This window comes from Callospermophilus lateralis, unplaced genomic scaffold (genome assembly GCF_048772815.1).
Source record: "Callospermophilus lateralis isolate mCalLat2 unplaced genomic scaffold, mCalLat2.hap1 Scaffold_63, whole genome shotgun sequence".
Lineage (NCBI taxonomy): Eukaryota > Metazoa > Chordata > Mammalia > Rodentia > Sciuridae > Callospermophilus > Callospermophilus lateralis.
The window spans coordinates 8,702,758-8,724,873 of NW_027514713.1; the positions used below are offsets into that span (position 1 = coordinate 8,702,758).

Sequence of the window (22,116 nt, forward strand, 5' to 3'; positions counted from 1 at the left end):
CTTTATTCACAACTACTTGGAAGTCCAAGCCTTGAAGGATGGCTGTATTCAGTCCACTCAGAGGACTCCAGTTGCCAATTAAAGTGGCCATGGGATAGAACTAAGTGGTAGAGTATTTGACAAGAAAGCATAAGTTTGTGGGTCCACTCCCAAAGTGTATACACAGAGAAAGAAAAAGAAAAAAGAAAAACTGTGGAAAGTTGAAACCAGTAATTATTCACCAAATATTAAACTTAATTGAAAATCATATTTTGGAATATTACGTTGTTTTGGTGTTACAATTACGCTTTTCTATTTGGATTGATGTTCACTCTTTCTAATGCAGTTCTAAGGAATGTGAGTAAATGTATTCATTTATCAGCAGAGACCCATTTTGACATGACTTCAGAGGAAGAGCACAAAAGTTTTGATGAGGGTCAGTGTACCCAGTCTCAGGTATGTCAACATATAAAGCATTTCTTCCTGTTTCCTCTTGTTTTTCTTTCTTATAGAAAGTAAAGGAGGCCAAATGAAAATACCATTTAAACAGTCTTTTGGAATCCAGGAATTATATATTACTAATTACATCTAAAACCATTCTGAACTGGTTAGAATCTGAAAATAGTATTAGTATTCCTGTCAACCTATAGCTAAATTTACTATGTAATGGAGGCAAAACAATTCTAAATGTTGCTTGTGCTTCCACTTGCATAAACTGAGACTAAATTTGAGACTGACGAATAACCACCTGGGTTATGAATGGTAATGGTCACAGACTGCATTCATGTGAAAGGGTGATGTTGTCAAAGGCTCAAAATTCTAGTGAAAATTAGTAGTTATTTGCTACAAGTTGGAAAAAAATGTATATGTATGTATATATATATATATATATATATATATATATATATATATATATTTAACTTTACATCCTGGTTAATGTTTGTTATTTTTTGTTTATTTTTTATTGATTTTTTTAAAATAAATGACAGCAGAATGCATTATAATTCTTATTACACATATATAGCACAATTTTTTATACCTCTGGTTGTGTATAAAGTATGTTGACCCAATTTTTGTCTTTTTACGTGTATTAAAAAATTTTTTTCTTTGGTGACCTTTTCATTTTGTTTCTCATCCTTGCAGAAAATTCAGTCAATATGTTGAATAATTTTATCAAAATGTCTTAGTATATTAAAGAAATGCATTTGTGTGCATTAATGGGGCAATGATGGAATTTAGAGATGCTGTCTCATCTTTTTTCTCACATTGCCAACATTCCCGGTGTGAGATTTAGCACACATCTAGATTTATTTTATTTGGCTGACATATGTAAGTCCTTGGGTTTACAGCTTTCCCTTTGGGGTGTATCCTGGGCAGGGGCCATATCTCAGTGTCAAATCCCCAACTGAACACCTAAGTCTCATATTTTCATACAAAAACTTAGTTCATTGTTTAAAAAGTGTAATCCTATTTAATATGAAACATACTCCTCAAAATTCTTTAAAATAAGACTTGAAAGCCTTCTCACATTTGATGGTGAATGCAAAGTCAGATGAGTTACAATGAATATCATTCCTCCCGTCCTTTGGGGTGTATACACCTTTGTATGTTGTCAAGGAATGCCTTTTCTATGAAATCCACCATGCTTTTACCAAATCAGGAGCCATTGGAAGATAAGTGTTCAGCTTCATCTGGAGCACAATGCTAAGACACCCTGTGGAAGGTATGACTGCTCAGTCTGTAGTTATCTACATGTTAGTTAGCTGCTTTCAAGACCAAAATTTGGGTGATGTCTAAAAGAGTGATAGTGAAGTCTTCATGCAGCTCATTGGGGTCCTTTATTTTGCAGGTATTTTCTGAGGATCATCCACAGATGTTTGTTTCTCACTCATCTGGAGAGAAACATCATAAAGCAAAAGAGAAAGAAGATGGACATGTCCATGGTAAGAAAACATATTCTACACAGTTCTTTGGATAGAATATTGATTTATAACATGAGTGCTGATATATTCTAGTACTGGGAGAAATGAACCTAGTAAACAGGGAATAAAGAAAAAGAAAGAAAGATAAAGAGTTGTCTCTCTCAAGACCGAAGTCCAGCAGCAGGTTATAGTGGGAGTGTCTCTCTTAGTTTCTGTACAAGACAAGTATAGACCACAGGGGAGTTGGAAAACTTGAATTTTTATGTTGGAAAGAATAATGTTCTTCACATTCTACCTGCTTTCTGTTTATTTCTTAGTGTATTTTCATTTTCCTCAGGGAATCTTTTCTATAGATCAGATTTATGTATTAGATCACAAACCTCTTCTCTAATATCATCTGTCTAAAATTATAATGAACTTTTTTGTGTGTCTGTCTTCTCCATTAGACTTTAAGCTAAAGAAAAATAGGGGTCTAATCTCATCTGCTATATCTTCAGAGTTCAGCATATTGTGTCACGTGTTTTAGGCACTCATTGCTTTAGTGTATAAATAATGCATGTGAAATATACAGCATTCATATATTTAAATTAGTCACATATTTTATTTCTATCTTCTTTTTTCTAACAGATTCTGTTAGCCTGTTGAAAACCCAGAAAGCAGTTCTATTACTTCAAAGAATAATAAAGAGCAAAAAAAGTCACTGCAAACAGTGTTCACTACATGTTAAAAAAAAATGCACAACTGGAAAATGAGATTCATGAGCTAAAACAGAGGGTATCAGAGTTTAAGCAAGAAAATACAGAATTCAAACAACAACTCCACAATTTGAGGTATGCTCGATTGAAAGAAGGAGTGGAATCTTTTCCTTTAATCCAGTAAAATAAGAAGGACAATTTTTTTTAACTACTGCCTCATCTGTTAGCACTTTGCAAGGGAGAAAACATGAATAAATTATAAAATTCTTACAAATATGATAGCATATTATTAAATGTGATTACTTCTAAAAAATAAGTTCATATTTTCCCCATCACAATTTTAATGGCTCTATGGAACCCCATCTGCTAGTAACCTATTTATTTAACAAACATAATTTGGGATTGTTATTTGTTTATATTTTTAACTGTTTATTACAATTAATATTTCAAGAAATATCATTTATAAAAAAATCATTTCCTACTCAGATACCATGGCATGTGCCTATAATTCCAGCAGCTTGGGAGACTAAGATAGGAGGATCAAAAGTTCAAAATAATCCTCATCAACATAGCAGCAATGTCCTAAGCAAATTAATGAGACCCTGTCTCAAAAAAAAGAAAGAAAGAAATGAAAAAGACCTTGGGATATAGCTAAGGGATTTAGCTTTTGTGGGTTCAATCCCTGGTACCAAAGTTGGGGATGAGAAGAAAAGAAAAAAATAACTTTCCCTATTTCTGTTTACTTTTGAAAAAATTTCAATATAGAGTTATTTGGTTAAAGTTGTGAAACTTTAAAAAGATTACAGGATTTATAAATTTCTCTCAAGAAAGTTTGTATTCCACCAATGAGGTATTTTTCACTGCCTTGAAACATGTTATTATACATTTATAGTTTTTAGGCTGATTTTCAGGATCAAACTCTGGGTTTTGTGTTACTAGTGTGATGTGCTAGTGATGAGCTAGACCCTTGGCTACACTTCTAACATTAACATTCATTAAAAAATTAAATGAAAACAGAGTATTTTTATTCAAATTCATTCTCATTCATAAATTTGTTCATATTTCTATATTAAAAGGACATATACTTTTTATGTTTTTTAGGTATACATGACAGTAGACTATATGTTGACATAAATTTATTTTTGTTATGTTTTATATTCCATTGTGTGTGTGCACACACACACATCATATTTTTTTTATCCATTCTTCTGTTGAAGAACATTATTCTTCATTATTGGATTAAATATTAGGTCCCATCTTGTTCAAAAATGGATTTTGAGTTTTTTGTAAAATACATAATGATCAAAAAGGTAAGTTGAGAGTGTTACCATAAAAGAAACATAAAAAGTATAATAACAGATATTAGATTATTTATCCTAATTCGGGGTTATAGTAATATGAAAGATATATATATTTTATATCTTTATTTTATTTATATGTGGTGCTAAGGATTGAACCTAGCACCTTACCCTTGCTAGGCAAACACTCTACCACTCTGCTACAGCCCCAGCCCCAAAAGACACATATTGAAAGAAGAATGTCTGAATATGCTGTTACACTGTAAGCCAATTATAGGTATACCTGACATATTTTATGAAGATAAATGATATTACTACTGAATTCATAAGTTTGTATATAAACAATGTCTTTAAAACTTGTTTGTTATGAAATTATCTTTTTAACTGGGGAGGATCTATGATTGTGCAAAAAAAATTACCTTGATCTTGTCAATTTACCAAATCATTTCTAAATTCCTTTTCTGTGGTATCTAAAAAATTTGCTAGTAACAGAAACTTATCAAATAACAAAACAATCTTTTATTATTGACTTTCAATTATGTATGTTTTACATAAGATTAAAGGAGAAATTTAAAATGTTAAACTAGAAAAGCTTCAGAAAACATAGAATTTTTATTAAGATACTAAATCAGCATACAAAGAGCCAGAACATAAAAATACATTTTTGGTTTTTGGCAAAAATCAATTAAAAGACATCCATATTAACTTCAGATATACCTTAAAAGAAGATGAGGTGAAGAGAAAAAATGAGGATATGTTAGATGAAAAAAATAAGAACCCATTAAAAGAAAAAGAAACAGAATATAACAAAGAGGATCAAATGAGAAAGCAAGCTGAAATCTCTGTTTGTACAATAGATAAAGAATTGGAGACTGCAAGATATCATTTTAATCAGGTAAATGAACATTCAGTAAAATTTCAAATTTTTACTGTATTTTATTTGAATTATTTATAAAATCCCTTTAACTTATTGTATGTGGCCATGTTTCACTTAATGATGGCAATGTGGTCTGAGGAATGTGCTGTTTGGCAATTTCACCAACATGCAGTCATCATGTGTGTGTAGTTCCACACACTTCAGACATCTCCCACAATGCCAGGAAACACAGACTTATATCACCTCCATTTAGATGCAGTCTGCTGTTTCCCAAAGCATGGGTATATTATTTTGATTTAAAACACAATGTTCATTATTTGGCAATAAAAAAAATAAAAAAGATCTGACAAACCAGAAAAAAACCCCACAATGTTATATGACTCTAAAATTAAATGATGATATTTATGACAAAACTAGTTACAGCAAAACTTAGCATCTGGTAGTTGTTAAGCATTGGTTTTCTGAATGAAGAAGTTTAGTTTAATCGCTGACATAAATACAAATTTAGGTGTTTTATGTTAAAATACAAACTAAATAGCTATGCAACTATTTAAAACATTTTTTTAAAAGTGTTTCACAACTACATTTCTGTCTGCATTTAAAAAATGTTTTAACTCACCCAAATTTATCTGTCATTTGTGCAATTGAAATGTAAGACATTTACTCATAAAGAATAAATCTACCTTTTGGAATTATTTTTTAATCTTGAAGGTCCCACTCTTAAATTAAGCTTTTAGACTTCTGTCACCATCTGATATACAACCAAAACCTTGCTGAAATAAATTTGTAGATTTTAGCAGAACAAAATGAAACCTACAGACAATTTCCATGAGACCATAATGCCAGAATTTACGATATGAAATTGCAGTAACACATCTTTGCAAACAAAAAGAGATAGACATGTGCAGAAAGGAAATGTTTCCTGAATTATTTTCTTCTGTTTTCAAATGAGTGAGTGAGAGTGTGTGTGTGTGTGTGTATGTGTGTGTGTGTGTGTGTGTGTGTGTGTGTGTGTGTAACATAGTTAAACAGTAAATCTATTAATCATGGGAAAGTATAGAGGGTTTTAAATCCATATATTTATAAACATAATGTACATATTTTGGAGGTGAGGGGTGCAATTTTTGTCCCATTGAATTAAGTAATGTTCTTAATTCAACTGTATTTCTCCGCAGCAGTCCCATGAAGACTTTCAGAGTAGCCTGATAAAGAGAAAAGACTTTTAATATTTTCCAGATGAATAGATGATTTTTCTATGATCTCAAAACCCTTGCTTCTAATAGTAGATCTTCTAGTTTGGGGTAGTTACTTTTCTCTCTTGTTGTATTAATATGCATTACTACTCCCACTGTTATGTAAGGAGGAAAAGTGGGGCCAGCAAATACTCTGGTTTTGTAAATCATTTTCTCACTTTTGAGAAGAGAAACAAACACTTTGCTTCAAGTAATCTCCTACTTCAGTACAAAACACCTTTGTAAAAAATGGCATACCATAATATGTTCTTAGAAATAAATCACTGGTAAGTATTTGTTCCTAATACATAAGATCTGTTTATTTCCTTTATTTTATATTGACTCATGTTTCAATCTTCACTGAAATGAAACAAATGATACTGAGTAGAAATCTCAGGATTTTCTGAGTAGAGTCTTACACATTTTGCCTTATTTGTCATTTGTATTTTGAAACACAGGCCTTCTTTGGTGTTTATCCATTCATAGGACAGAAGTAACTGGCTTTGTGGGTGTGCACTAGAAGCAGAGGCAAAAGACTTGGAGAAAAATCATGCAATTTGCCTATGTTTTTAGCCTTGTGCTCCTTTTCAGAATTGTGATACATTGTTCATTGATATAGATCATGTGTTTAATGCTGTTCCTGCATTTATCATTTATCTATAGGTGCAATTCTCATTCCCAGCTACAGAATGTTAGAAAAGAGAATATGCTAGGAATATTTTTAGGAAAAGACCTTGGAGAACTTTTGTATGTCTCAGTAGATGTAGAGCTAAGGCTCTTACTATGGTCTGGTTGAATACATGAGGTGTCAGATTGCAAACTTATTCTTCTTAAAGTTAAATGTTCTTTTATTTGCCACTGAAGCCATCCCAACAGATAGGTACATAATAAAATATTTGGAATTTTTAACTGTTTAAAGGGTAGATCATATGATCCTAAAAGTGGATCAACATGGGAAATGGTGAATTCTAATTTTTATTTATTGTTTTTAGGTATACATTACAATAGAGTTCTTTTGGTGTATTACACATACATAGTATATAACTTCTTCTAGAGTTTTTCTGGTCATGTACTCATATGTGAACATAGGAATGTAATGTCAGATTCATTCTACTATGTTCCCCTCCCCTCTCAGCCCTTTATTTACTTTTGTCTAACCAACAAACTTCTATTCTTTTATCCTCCACCCTTATGTGTGTTAGCAACTACATGTTAAGGAGAATATTCAGACTTTGGATTTGGAGAACTGGATTATTTCACTTGGCATGACAGTGTCCAGTTCCATTCATTTGCCAGCAAATGCCATAATTTCATTCTTCATGACTGAATCCATTGTGTATATATGACACATTGTCTCTATCCTTCCATGTGTTTAAAGGCACCTAGGTTGGTTCCACAGCTTAACTTTTGTGAAGAGCTGCTATAAATATTTATGTGTCTGTGTCAATATAGTATCATTCTAGTATACACTGAGGAGCAGAGTAACTGGGTCAAATGGTCGTTCCACTCCAGGTTTTGTGAGAAATCTATATACTGATTTCCTGAAAAATTTCTTGGTGCAATGTATGAGTGAATCTTTTCCCCACATTCTCACCAACATTTAGTGTTACTTGTATTCTCTATATCTCAGTGTAGTTTTAATTTTCATTTTTCTAATTGCTAAATATGTTGAACATTTTTTTCATATACTTGTTAACTGTACATATTTTTCTTTGAAGTGCTTGCTCAGTTTTTTGTTCATTTATTGATTGGGTTATTTTTTTTGAGTTATTTTTCGAGTTGTTTATATATTCTGGAGATTAATGCTCTATCTGACATATCAGTGACAAAGATTTTCTCCCATTCTATAGGGTGTCTACTCACATTCTTGATGGTTTCCTTTGCTGTAAAGATACCGCCCAATTTATTGATTCTTTATTTTATTTCTTGTACTTTAAGTGTCTTTTTGAGAAATTCAGTACCTACAATGACAAGATGGAGCACTGGGCCTGTCTAGTCTTGTAATAGGTCTAGGGTCTTTTATCTATTATCTAGGTCCTTGATCCACTTTGTTTTTGAGAAATAGGGGTTAAATTTCTCCTATGACATATGGGTTTTCAGTTTTCCCAGCACAATTGGTTGATGAACCTATCCTTTCCCCAATGCATGTTTTATAGTGTGTTTGTCTAGTATTAGATAACTATATGTGTGGGGTTTTCTCTGTCGCTTCTCTTCTGTTCTGCAAAGTTATTTTTTTTCTTACATTGGCAAACTAACTAATCACTTAATCTATTCTTTCATTCTGGTATAATGCAGATTTTTTCAATCCTTAATTTTTTCTTTTTTTATAACCAGGAATTGAACCAGGGTGCTCAACCACTGAGATGCATCCTCAGCCATTTATTTATTTATTTATTTATGAATGAGTCAAGGTCTCACTGAATTGCTGAAGACTGGCTTTGAACCTGTGATCCTCCTGCCTCAGTCTCCTAAGACCCTCTTATTACAAGCATGAGCCCCTGAACCTGGTAGTTCTTACATTCTTTAAATTGCAATTTTCTTTTACTCTCATAGATCCATCTTCTTGAATTAACTTTTGAACTCTTGGGAATTTATATTTTTATAAGCTCAGAAGTTTACATCTGCTTTTTCTTCAGTGGGTATCTATTTATTGAAACCCTTTCACCATATAAAAATATACAGGTTTTTCTTTAATTTCAGTGAAAATTATGAAACATCATTTTATTGAGTGCTAGCTAAATGTATCCTTGGTTTTATTTAGGTTTCTCCTAGTGATGGGAGAGAGAACAAGCTATTGCATAAATATCAAAAGAAGAAGGATGAGGTCTCTGTGAAGAGACTGGGAATGGACACAGTAAAATATCAGAACCAGGAAAAGAAGTGCTTTGAGAATACTGAAATTTTAAGAGAAAAGAATACCAGCCTTCCATGGACACAAAAATTGAATGAGGAAACACTTATGGAAATATTCCAGGACAATGAACAGTTGGATATTTGGAAAGTTGAGAGTACATTGCAAAATTTCACACCTGAGAGTGAAAAACAAAGCACAGAAAGACCAGAAACAGATGTCAAATCTCACCCTGCCAGATCTGGTCCTGCTCCACCCCATCAAAGTGAAAGTCCAACACCAAAAGGAAATCTAGAACTTGCTTTCCAGAGAGGCAGAGATAAAGACTTTAGTTCACAGGAAGAAAAGAATATTGATGTATCTAACCTAAACGTTAGTAGTGAGATTCCTTCCCAACAGGTTCCAAAGTCTGAAGTAAAAATAAGTAACCTAGAAAACGAGTTGCATCAGTCAAGAGTAATGACTTTGGCTACAGATCATGTAAACAGACACCTAATACAAAGACAGTGCCAACTGAAGAAGATGGAACACAGGTATCAAAATGAACAAAGAAAAATGAATGAACACCTCAGAAAGCAGGAAGTTTCTAAAGAGCAGGTATCTAAACTACGAAGAGAAACTATATTGCATGAAGACCAATTGCATGACTATCAGAACAAAGGTGACAATAGAATAGATGGAGTTATTAATGTCCAAACGCAATTTTATGATGTTATAAAAAAAACTTCAAGCTCGGAAGGACAGGTATCGTCTCATGGTGGAAAACAAATATTTGGAGTTAATCAATGAAACTAATCATTTAAGAGAACAACTGGATCAATATGGAAAGGAGAAAGCAGAAGAAGTAAGTATCAAGCAAGATATCTCTATGAAGAGTCTTCAAAGGAATACTCAAAGTGATATCTGCTTATGGCTAAATGTTGATTCTTGATGAATATAAAAATGTAGATATTATGAATGTGTTTCTGTATCAACACAGAACTACAACCTGTTGTCTAGCAAAAATAACTTAGACATCATTTGCAGCACAACCAATCTGTGTTTGAAGTGCTAAGTATTCCAATTTCCCTGCTCTGATTCTTACACACTGTGTACATATTTTAAAATAACTATAGGTACTCATATGTCAACTAAACACAAAAGACTTAGTTAAAATGGATTTTAATATTTAAAAAGGAGAAAATTTTTGAAACTTGGGCCTGACCCTTCAATTTAAGAAATTGTTTCTTATAAAGATTTAAGAGGTTGAGTTAAGATTTTTTTGTAGGTTTATATGCTGCCATTAGTAATATGGTCTCAATAATGCTGAAACAATATCTAATTTTGGTGCCATTAATTCAACCCAAAGTTTGCACATGCTCAACACATGTTCTACCAATGAGCTACATCCCATTACTGAATAACAATTTTAGTGTCTTCTTGTTGCTATACTTGAAGATCACAATGAAACAAATAATGGAAATGCTCATACCTAGTTTCAAATAAATTAGTTACTTTTACAGTTCGTTCCAGATTTTCCAGTTGAACTGAAATGTAGATGCTGTGTTTTGTAATAGACTTTCTTCAGTATATTTTTGTATATTTCTAGTTGGTAAATTAATAAGTCATTTAAGTTTAACATAAATCTGAAAATAACTGTCCTGATATTTTTTGTTTTCATTCATGTCTTGTCCACCTCTTTAAAAGCATCTATTTGTCATTATCATAAACTGGGACTAATGTGATGAATTGCAGCAAAGCCACAGTTGATTTCATCTGTAATTTGATGCATATATTCATGATAACTTGCTAATAGTTTTCTTCATTTCATGGCCTGATTCCTATTATAGAGTGACTTTCAGTACAAAGATAATTGTAGCCATCTAAAATTCATTAATTTGGCACTGAACCCCCATGTCCAGACTAATGAGGGTGGCAGGATTTATGTAAAGCAGGAGTGGTCTGAGGATCAGTGAGAAATCTAGGATATGTGGACAGGCAGTGAGGTGGAGACCAGGTTACCTAGCATCTCCTTTATTCTTTGTGAAAGTATATTGGAATTATTTTAGCAAAACTTTAGAGATGTGAGGATGTGGGGTATTAATTTGAGTCTCTAATAAGAGAGGGATAATAACCTCTGTAGAATTCACCACTACCAATGAGACCTGTGTAACCATTATTGATTGAGATTTCAGTAGTTTGTTAAACTATGCAACTTTATCAAGGGCAGTATGTAGAGATACAGGGCTCTCCCTGTTGTGTAAGGAATGTGATAGTGACTCAGCAGAAGTACACAATCTTCTATTTTCTTAAGGGAATTCAGAAATAAACAGCAGCTTACTGTTGTATGTAGTGATATTTTTTTCAGAGTAAGCATCATTATATAATAATAATAATAATAACAATAGTAATAATAATAACAATAACAATAATAATAATAAATTTTTAAAGTGAGCTGAGTAACAAAATCATTAACAGAAATATCAGGTAGTTGCGAGACATCTTGAAAAACAGCCAGCTGGTACCCTGAAACTACAACGCATATCAGAGTCTTCTCTAGAAGATTTAGCATATTTTCACATAAATTTAAAATATAAAGACAGGATTTAATGAAGAAACTAAGACAAATGACAAGTCAAGTATGTAGAAAATTGAACATGTCATCTGTAAATCAACACCTGCTTAAGTAATAAAAGTTATTCTGGGATACTAATTTCAATGAACAGCTTTCTTTATATTTTCATTATAATTGATTTTTATTATATTTGGGGATCTTTATACTGCACTTATTTCTTACACTTAAAATTTTCTTTTAGAATTTTTCTCTTACAAAATCAGCATCTTTCATTAAAATATCTAGTCTGAGGAAAGCTGAGGCTTTTTTGTATAACCCAGCAGCTTTTCATGCTGTCTCTACTTCCATGGTACAACAAGGAAAGCTAAATTAGAGGTACTATTTAATAGAATGTTTCAGGAAAATTTGTTATTTTTACTTCATTTTTGTGCATCTATTCAAAATCTGCAAGTAATTACTAAATTGACTTTAAAAATGTGTACAAATTGTTTTATGCTTTTCTCAAAATACAGATATGTTTTAGGTTTTAGTTTAATTATTGAAAAACTTAGGCTATTTCTTTATTTTTTTCATTTATTTACATACATTATGAATCATATAAATATTTGTATTATGTCTGGACTGATATCCAAACTAGAGAATGAAAAATGTTAGCTAAATGTTTTTTCAGTACATCTCTTAAAAGGCATTTTTATTATATATGTAATGCACCTGACATCGAAATCACCCATATAACATGGAAAATACAGTGTATTTTAGTACAGTAACAGAGTTGTGTAACCATTTACACAGTCAATATTAGAACATTTTCATTTTCTTGAAAAGAAACCTGGAACCTCTTAGCTGTCAGTTTTCTAATCCCTACACGTCCAAAGTCCTAGAAAACTAACAATATATTATTTTAGAAATTAACAAATGTAAACAATAGTACTTTTTATTTTTTATTTATTTTTTAACTTTAGGAATGACTCTATTTTATTTTTATGTGATTTTTAATTTGTTTTAATTAGTTACCCATCACAATACAATGACCTTGACATATCATACATTTGAATCACATGGGATAAAATATCTCATTTTTCTAAGTATACAGGTTGCAGAATCACATTGGTCATGCATTCACATATATACACATGGTAATAATAATGTCCGTTTTATTCTACTATCCTTCCTATATCCCCAGCCTTCCCCTCCCTTCCCATCACTTCTCTCTACCTAATCTAAGGTAACACTATTATTTTTTTTCTCACATGTTCATACATGTATTTTGTATAACAATGAATGTCTCCTTCCACCATCCATGGAATTCTCTTTCTCACTCCTTTTCCCTCCCACCCCTCTTCCCTATGTAGAGGTAATCTTCTTCCCATGCTCTTCCTCTCTTCCCCATTTTGAGTCACTCCCCTTATATCAGAGAAGACACTCGGCATTTGTTTTTCTTGGGATTGGTTAACTTCATTTAGCATTATCTTCTCTAATGCTATTCATTTCCCTGCAAATGTCATGGTCTCATTATTTTAAGTGCTGAGTAATATTCCACTGAGTACATATGCCACATGTTTTTATCCATTCATCCATTGAAGGGCATCTAGGTTGGCTCCACAGTCTAGCTATTGTGAATTGTGCTGCAATAAACATTGATGTGGCTATGTCCCTGTAGTACACTGTGTCTTTATTGTTCTTTTTAGATATATATGGCAGTAGACTGTATTTGAATATTTACATCATAGATTATAACTTCACATTTTTATATTTGTACATAATGTGGAGTTACACTGGTCATGTATTCACATGTGAATATAGGAAAGTTGTTTCAGATTTATTCTACTGTCTTTTCTGTTTCCATTTTCATTCCCATTCCTTTTGTCTTAATTCAATAAACTTCAATTCTTTTTTCCCAAATTCCTTACTGTTAGCATTCACTTATTAAAGAGAACTTCCAGCCTTTGGATTTGGAGGATTGGCTTATTTCACTTAGGATGATAATCTCCAGTTCCATCCATTTACTGGCAAATGCCAAAATTTCATTCTTTCTCACTCCTTATTAATATTCCATCCTGTGTACATGACACATTTTTTAAATATATTCATCTATTGAAGGTTTCATAGCTTCAATATTGTGATTTGAGAAGCTTTAGACATTGTTGTGGCTGTGTCACTGTAGTATGATGATTTTAAGGATTTTGTGTGTAAATCAAGGAGTGGGATAAGTGGGTCAAATGGCGGGTACATTCCAAGATTTATGAGGACTCTCCATACTGCTTTCAAGAGTGATTGCACCAACTTGCAGTCCCATCAGCAATGTGTAAGTCAACATTTTCCCCACACTGCCACCAACATCTATCATTATTTTATTCTTTTCAGTTGCCATTCTGATCCAAGTGAGATGGAATCTCAGTGTGGCATTTGCGTTTCTCTAATTGAATTCTTTTTTACATATATTTTCTGAACATTTGCATATGTTCTTCTGGGAAGTGCCTTTTCAGTTTCTTTGCCCATTTATTGATTGGATTATTGGTTGGTGTTCTTTTGGTGTTAAAAAAGTTGAATCATTTGTACATCCTGGTGATTAATGTTCTATCTGAGGTGCACATGGCAAAGATTTTCTCACATTTTGAAGGCTCTCTGTTCATAATGCGTGATGGTTTTCTTTGCTGTGAAAAAAGTTTTTTAGTTTGATACCAACCCATTTATTGATCCTTTTTTTAAAAGAGCAAAATAGTTGTATATAGACCACAATATCTTTATTTTTATGTGGTGGTGAGGATCAAACACAATGCCTCACACATCGAAGGCAAGCACTCTACCACTGAGCTACAGCCCCAGCCCCAGCCCCATATTGATGCTTTTTAAAAATATTTTTATTTGTAGATGGACACATTATCTTTATTTATTCATGTGTGGTGCTGAGGATCAAACCAAGAGCTGCACACATGCTAAGCAAGCACTCTACCACTGAACTACCAGCCACCATTTGCTGATTCTTGATATTAACTTTTGCTTTTTGGAAATCTTGTTTGGAAGTTGGCTTATAGTTCTAACTCTAAAATTATTCTGTAATGGATATTTCATACAAGTGAATTTATACAACAGTAGGTATTTTGTTTTTTACCAGTTTCATTGACTTAGAAAACTTTTTTCAAGGATCCTCTGTGTTGTAGCAAGCATCACTATTTTATTTGTTTATGTTGTATAATAGAATTTTGTTTTATGACCATGTCACTTAGCCAGTTATCAGTTGCTAAACCACAAAATGCTTCCACCTCTTGACAATTCCAGTACTACATGACTGGGGGCATCTATTTACAAGTCAATATTTGGACATGCTTTTATTAGACTTTGTGGTCTTCATGAATTGTGCTGATTGTACCATATCTCTGTCTTATTCATGCTGTACTTTCTGACTTGTCTGTTTTTATTCACTTGATCATGTTTATTCAGAGATCACATAAAATGAATTTTTATTTTTCATGCTCTTTCTCTGACTTTTCTGTCACCAAAAGTGTTTGCATGGTGATTATCTTATTGAGATATAAATTCTCCCAAGGTGAGAGTAATATCTGATATCCACACCTATTCTAGAATGAATGAAAAATATTAATGCCTAATAGTTGCTTTAACAAAATTACTATTTGATATCAGTCAATATTTTTTGTTAGTAGATTGGCCTGTTAAGACTTTTATTCTAACTATATTTCAGTGACAAAATATAAAATTAAATTCACTTAATCCAGTAGAAAATTCAGTATGGGAAAAATCATCTTCTGTATAGATTTCCTCAACATTTATTATGTATCCAGAATTGGGATTTATAGATGTGTAATCCTTACCAACTGGAAAGCTAATATACCTTATTATAGAAACTTAATCTACTCTTAAAAATGCTGGTATAGATTATGTTTTGTTGCAATTGAAATTATGTAAAATTTGTTGTTTGAGTTTGTGTCGAATATTTTCAGTATCTTATTTTCATATTGGGTTTTTCATACTTCTTTTATTCATGCAGATGGATGATCTTACTACAAAGATGAAAAATGCATCTTCAAAGCATTTACATTTGAGAACAAACTATGACTGTTTTATGCAGAACTTGTTTTTTATAAAAAGTATGCAAGATACATTTGAAAAAATAGAAAGGAATCAAAAGAAGTTGGAAGAAAATGTAGTAAACTTTCCAAGGCACACACGGAGCACTCGAGTAGAACGAGGCCAAGGAGTATGGTGGGAATGTGACATTGAACATCGAGCAAGATGGAATTTAGAGGAGAAGCAAAAACAAGTATTTCTGATTTTACAGGCTATGTTACTTATCTGCAATTTGCTTTAATTCATTTCATTGTAAACTGTATTTTGGATATACATATTATAGGTGTATTCTATATCTCTTGAGGAAAGTTGTTGTGTAGATTTCAAAGAGAAGGAAGACATTTGATGCCCCTTCAAATACCACAATTTACATCATCCTTTCAGCTAATTTGATCTGAGTAATAATTTTCATCAGATAACTTTTGAATATTTGATAATAGTAGGCATAGTAAGAGTATGAGGAGAAAAATGTGATGCAGAAATATACTTCTGAATTGTTAAGTTAAAATTTTCAACTTTCATATTTTGAATTGATTCTATTATTCTTTAAATTGTCAGATAATCTGAGTGCTAATATGAGAATGATTCATTACTTTGAGCACAGATCAATGGTAGATAGCCTAGCCTGTGCAACATCCTGGGTTCCATTTGCAGTAGAAAGCAGGAGGAAGAGGGCAGGGAATGAGGAGGGAAAGGGGGAGAGGAAGAACTCAATTATTATTGTTTCAGATTTAATGTAATTGATACTGATGACAGAAGTTAACAGTCTAATATTTTTTTCTTCACATTTAAAATTGCTGTCTGAATTTTTTACACAGAACTAAATAAAATAACTACATAATAATTATTTGGGTTCTAATTATTTTTAAAATATATTCTTTTTTATGTTCTTTAGACACAAGAAGCAGCTGCGGAAATTACAGAGCAGTTCAGAAAGACTAATTTTACTTCAATAAGAAGTCAGATGGAACTCAGAATTAGCCATCTGGAATCTGAACTGAAAATTCTAAGAAATGCAACTGAGAGAATATAGACACTTCCATATAGAACAATCCGGATTCCACAAGTATGTCAAAACCTAGACTGAAAGAGAGCAACTTAGTCTCCTTAATTTGTATCTACTGCATAACTTTGAGACAGGTTGATGAGATTGGTAGCATGCAAAAGCTAACTAGACCCTATAATTTGTGTAAGTAATGTTATGAAATGAATGTTCTCTTGAAATATTAGTCTAGGAAGTTTATCTTTCACCTTTGCATTTTACATCTGAAGGTAAACTTCCCTTAGTGTTCTCCTGTATGTAATCTGGTCTATTAGACTTTTAGTTGAGTATTTTTGAAGTTTTGTGATTCACATATTAATATTGTGACTGTTTCTACAGTCACAATTTTTGAAAGATTATAACTGAAACCTTAAGTATCCAGTGTTGCTATGACTACACTCTGAGCACATTCTGACACCTGACAGATTAACTGATTTTTATTTTAATTGTTTAATATTATCCTTACATGGTATCTAGAGACAAAATGTTCTATATAATTTTTTCTTTCTACATTGTCATACTTGTGATGATGGGAAGTATAACCTGCAAAGTGGTTAAAAATATTCTGATGATCCGTGTTGGGGCCTGTGAATGACAGAATGAATGGGCAGTCTCCTGAAGCCCTGGTAACAAATTTATGGGCCAACTTTCTAGGCAGCAGCTTTAATCTATCTTGATCAACCACTTACCTATCTTGTTCTGAACCAGTGGCTATTGCTCTGAATTGTCTCAGTGTCAAATGCTTAATTTATCTAGGTAATAGGTAGAATATACATATGATGGTAATAAATGCTTGACAATATCTTCAAGGAACATTCTTTAAGTGCTTGAACTGGTTCACTAAATATGAATCTTTCTAGCTTTACTAGAATTTTCTAGTTGCATATGTTTAAGGAAACCATAATGATTTAATATACTTCAACATAGTAAAATGACTTTAGTAGTCAAATAAACTAAAGTATACATCATCTGCTATATTTATCTTTAAAATACCAATATTTCTAATGGCATCCTCAAGAATCTTCCAAGGAGAGTCTTTCAAGAAGGCAGCATTGTTACTTGCAAAGTCATACATCGCTGATTTCTGTCTCTCTTCCACCAACATTGCTTTAATTGGAAGTTTGAAGCCCCCTAGAAATATGTACACTTCTTTAGAGAAATTACAAACCCATAATTGCATACACTGTCTCTGTTCTGATTCTTTTCAGTGTTGTGCCAACATATGGAGAATTTCTACCTACTCTCTTTTTAAAATATTTTTTTAGTTATAGATGAACAATACTTTTATTTTCTTTATTTTATGTGGTGCTGAGGGTTGAACCCAGTGCCTCACATGTGTAGGCAAGTACTCTACCACTGAGCAACAATCCCTCCACTTACTCTTATGGAAAATTTAAATTATTCTTTTATTTGATGAAAATTTTGAAAGTGCATTTTCACATAAATAATATTGAGGTTAATTTTGACATAATTTAACAACATGAAATGTAATGTGCTCTAATTCAGTAACCAGTACTTCCACTTTATCCCTCCTTCTTCCTCCTTGTGTTCTCTTTCTTCTGCTCTACTTATCTTATACTTATTTGTAGTTTTTACGTTTTTTTAAAATTATGCATTATGAATATACATGAAGGTGAAATTCACTGTGATATTTTCATATGGATTCACAAAAAACTTGATCAGATTCATTTCACAATTCCACACTGAGTGCTTTCCCCAACTCCCTGGCTTGGGTTGGGTTAGGGATAGGATTAGAGTTGCATTGTGTAACAGGAGCCCTTCAGTACAACCAGGTGATTTCCTTCATACTAAGACTTCATTTGAGTGAGTCAAATATTAGTCCAACAATGATGAGTTATATTTTTAAGAGTTGAAAAGAAAAACAATGTCCAGCTATTTTGAACCCATTTGAAGATATTTCTATACTATTTGACAATTTTTTATCAGGGGTATTATTACAATAATGAAATATCTGCTTGAAAATGAACAAATAAAAGATACTACTTTGCTTTCATGGCAGCTTGGTTTAGAGATTCCATGTTTTTTTTCATGTTTTTTTGTTTCTTTGTACCAGGGATTATACTCAGGGACACTTGACCACTGAGCCACATCCCCAAACTATTCATGTTTTATTTAGAGAGAGTCTCAGTGAGTTGCTTAGGCCTCATGGTTGCTGAAGCTAGCTTTGAACTCAAGACTGTCCTGTCACAACCTCTTAAGCCACTGTGATTACAGGCATGTGCCATAACACCCTGCTTCAATGTGTTTTGATGAACTTCTTAACACACAGTAAAGCCATGCATATCTATGTTAAATGTGACCTCAACTTTATTCTTTTATTTGGCGTTTTGACCTAAAAAATCACAGGAGAACAAATCTAAGCTTTATAAAACAATGCTGAAGTTAAATAGTTATGACAGAAAGAAATAATTTTAATACATAAATTACAATTTAATTTAATAGCTGATATATGTTTTTTTCAGTTTCTTAGCTTACATGAATATCTTTCTGAAAAAATGAGAGAATCGGTTTTGAAGTGCTTCAGAGTCATGAAATTGGATGACTATATACAAAAAGAGAATGAAAGTTAGTTGTTATGCATGTTGCAAGTATAAGTTGTTCTTATTAGTTCTTACCAGAAAAAATGAGATAATTTACCATTTACAAAACAATGATAAATTGTGTATGAATGTAGACACAATCCAAAGGGGATTTGGGAGGCAACTGTTTTTCCAATGTATTTCTGGGAGAAAGTGATGATTCTTTTTTACTTATGCATAAGCTAGTTTATTTAAAACTTAATGTAATGGTTCTACATTTACTTGTGGAACATTAGTTTGCCATATCATGCTAGCCTGAATAGAAGAGTGTTTTTTAAACTCTCTCATCATGATACAAAGATATGTCTCCATAATCACTGTAGAATGCCTTCAAAGGTTAAGGGAGAAGGAGAGGAAAAAACTACTAGAGAGGAAGAGTGATCAAATTATTTTATGTGCATCTGTGAATATGTCATAACTACTTCCTCTATTATATATAGTCAAATTCACCAGTAAAAATTTTTGTTTAAAATAATTTTCTTTAAAAATAGAACATAAAGACAGGAATGGGAATTCTGTCAGTCAAAATCATTTGTTTTCACATCAAATGTGTAAAGGCATTAGACACCACCTTATTGTTATCACTACAACATACTTACTATGTTCAGTAATATATTTTAGACCCTACTTGGGGAATTAGTAATAGAAGAGTTTTATAAAAAGACCTTAAGTGTGAAACTGCTTTTTTCCCACTTCTGCCCCACTATGAAACTCTCACCCTATACACTGACATTCTTTGGTGGGAAAAAAATGGCATCACCCATATTCTGTGGTTTACGGCCAAAAGCCCAGACTGACTTAGTAACAGTCACACATTTAAAATACCCTGTCATGACTCTGTCATTAGTTTACATTTGCCTCAATAAAAGTATGAAATTTCTTAGCCAAAAATTAAAATATCCAAATCAACTGGATTTTTGTCAGGTTACTCAGCCTATCTCATCTCACTTGCTTTACTGCCACTTTGCTCTAGATTCTAGTGACACTGGACCACTGTGATTCCACAAGTGTTCTTTCTCATCTCGGTGTCTGCATGCACCTCTTCCCTTTCTCTCACAATTTCTCCTTTTACTTCAGGTGTTAACTCATGTATCACTTCCTTTGAAGGACCTCAAACACTGACACAAATTTGGGACAGAAATCCCTTCTAAGTGTTCCAGTAGTATCCTGTTTTATCATTGTCCTAATGCCAATGACTCTGTATGGAAATTTCCTGGTTGTCTACTTTTGAAGCTATGGTATATGACTGTTGACAGGTGTCCATTATCATCTCCATGTTGTCATCCCAGTTCTTGCCAGAATACCCTAGCATATGGTTGTCAAATTTATGCATAAGGGGTGGAAAACCCAAAGCTCTGATACTCAGTCATAATGACAACTGTGTATGAAAATATGGGCAGACTGCATTCCATAGTGATTTTGTATTGTGGACATATCTATTTTTCTTATAAACAATGAAAAGTTCTAAACTTCTTCACTGATTTATACTTATAAAATGTTTGAGAAAAAATATAATTCTTTTTCTCTTCACTTGCTGCAGAATTTGAGTCCTGACCATGGGAGCTTCTGCATTAAGAATTACTAATAAGACAAGACAAGATCTACTTTTTGAAACATCATAAGGATATACAGAGATTTTAAGAAAAAAAATGAAAGCTAATATTGTGTTTTTCAGATTGTTAATATAATATTTAAATTATTTATGAAATGTGATGTGATGTAAATACTTTATTAAAATGGATGTGTGTAACATATATATGATGAAATTATCAAAATATGAAAATATTTATATCTGTAAGAAAATTTGAAGTGCAAGTGCAAACCAGTTTTTATGGAGATGTGTTTTCAGACTATCTAAATGTTAGCATTTAAGCTCAATTCAGCAACCAAATCAACACTAATTTGGTAGATCTAAATATCACATTAATGATGGATTATTTATATTATATCACTGAATATGGGTCCATAGAATTAGGCAACATTATTTTTACATGCTGGTTACTATATTCACTAATGGATTAATTATTATACTGCCATCTTTAAATTTATATTTGAGGCACTGACTTAATTTTTCTAATAAGAATATTTGCTTAGTGGTTTATTTATATATTTTTTCCTTTTCTGTTTATACAATCTTGGGAAATAATAGTAAATTTACAGGTTCTAATATAAAGTACTTTTGTCTGCTGAAGCATTTTAAATTGAATTGCTTACATATGCTATCATTTATGATATTTTTAGTATTTTGTACAAGTCAGAACATGCTAGATAACTACAATTCAACATTCATTCATTATGAATATATTTTTCAAATATTAACAGGTAACAGCATAGTTATTAATTATATCAGTTTCATTATGAAGGTTATATTGTTATCTAGCATGTTCTGACTTTTAGGAAATACTAAACTTATCATGAAAGATGGCATATGTTAACAATTCATTTTAAAGTGCTTCAGTGGGAAAAAGTACTTTGCATTAGAACCTGCAACTTCACTAGTATTTTCCAAGATTGTATAGAGAAAAAAAGCAAAAAAAAAAAAAAACATTAAGCAAATGCTGTTTCTCAAATCAACACTTATACATTCTATCATAATGCCTTTGACCACGTAATTCTCAGATTATTTTCATGTTTTTCTAGTAGCCTAATATTGTTCTTTATAAAAAAATTTCATTCATAGACATGAAATGAACTTAATTGTTTTATTTTATAGATGCCTTCTGATTTAAATATTCCTTAGTCTTTTCTTAACCTTCATGACCTTGAATTTTTCAGGAGGAAAGCTTGTAGAATGTGCTTAAAATGGACTCACTGGTTTCTTTATGATTGGAGCTAGATTACATGTTTTTGGCAAGAGTACCACAGAAATCAATTCTATGATTTTCACTTTGAATCACATCATGTGACCTATAATATCCTCATTACTGCTGATGTTAATATTGGTCATTAATGTGGTTTTTGCAGGATTTTACTTTGTAAT

At 32.1% G+C, this 22,116-nt stretch overlaps 2 protein-coding genes across 4 annotated transcripts in view; both read left to right on the forward strand.

Annotated features, from left to right (window-relative positions):
- LOC143389708 (uncharacterized) overlaps positions 1 to 512 on the forward strand; it is a 43,238-nt gene extending 42,726 nt beyond the window's left edge. The window contains exons 14-15 of the mRNA XM_077108377.1: positions 362 to 435; positions 492 to 512. Of these exons, the coding sequence (XP_076964492.1) occupies positions 362 to 435; positions 492 to 512 (95 nt within the window). The remainder of the gene's footprint in view (positions 1 to 361; positions 436 to 491) is intronic.
- Positions 513 to 1,836: 1,324 nt separating this feature from the next.
- Positions 1,837 to 20,763, forward strand: LOC143389586 (ankyrin repeat domain-containing protein 26-like). Of its 3 annotated transcripts, XM_077108368.1 has the most exons (6): positions 1,837 to 1,922; positions 2,529 to 2,731; positions 8,765 to 9,698; positions 15,415 to 15,687; positions 16,390 to 16,560; positions 20,677 to 20,763. In XM_077108368.1, exons 3-5 carry the CDS (start codon positions 9,609 to 9,611, stop codon positions 16,525 to 16,527), a joined length of 501 nt encoding a protein of 166 aa, XP_076964483.1. In that variant the 5' UTR covers positions 1,837 to 1,922; positions 2,529 to 2,731; positions 8,765 to 9,608; the 3' UTR covers positions 16,528 to 16,560; positions 20,677 to 20,763. The 3 variants fall into 3 exon arrangements, with proteins under 3 accessions (XP_076964483.1, XP_076698663.2, XP_076964482.1); XM_076842548.2 differs by lacking the exon at positions 2,529 to 2,731 and having other exon boundaries at positions 1,877 to 1,922; XM_077108367.1 differs by lacking the exons at positions 2,529 to 2,731; positions 15,415 to 15,687; positions 16,390 to 16,560 and having other exon boundaries at positions 1,877 to 1,922.
- The last annotated feature ends 1,353 nt before the right edge of the window (positions 20,764 to 22,116 follow it).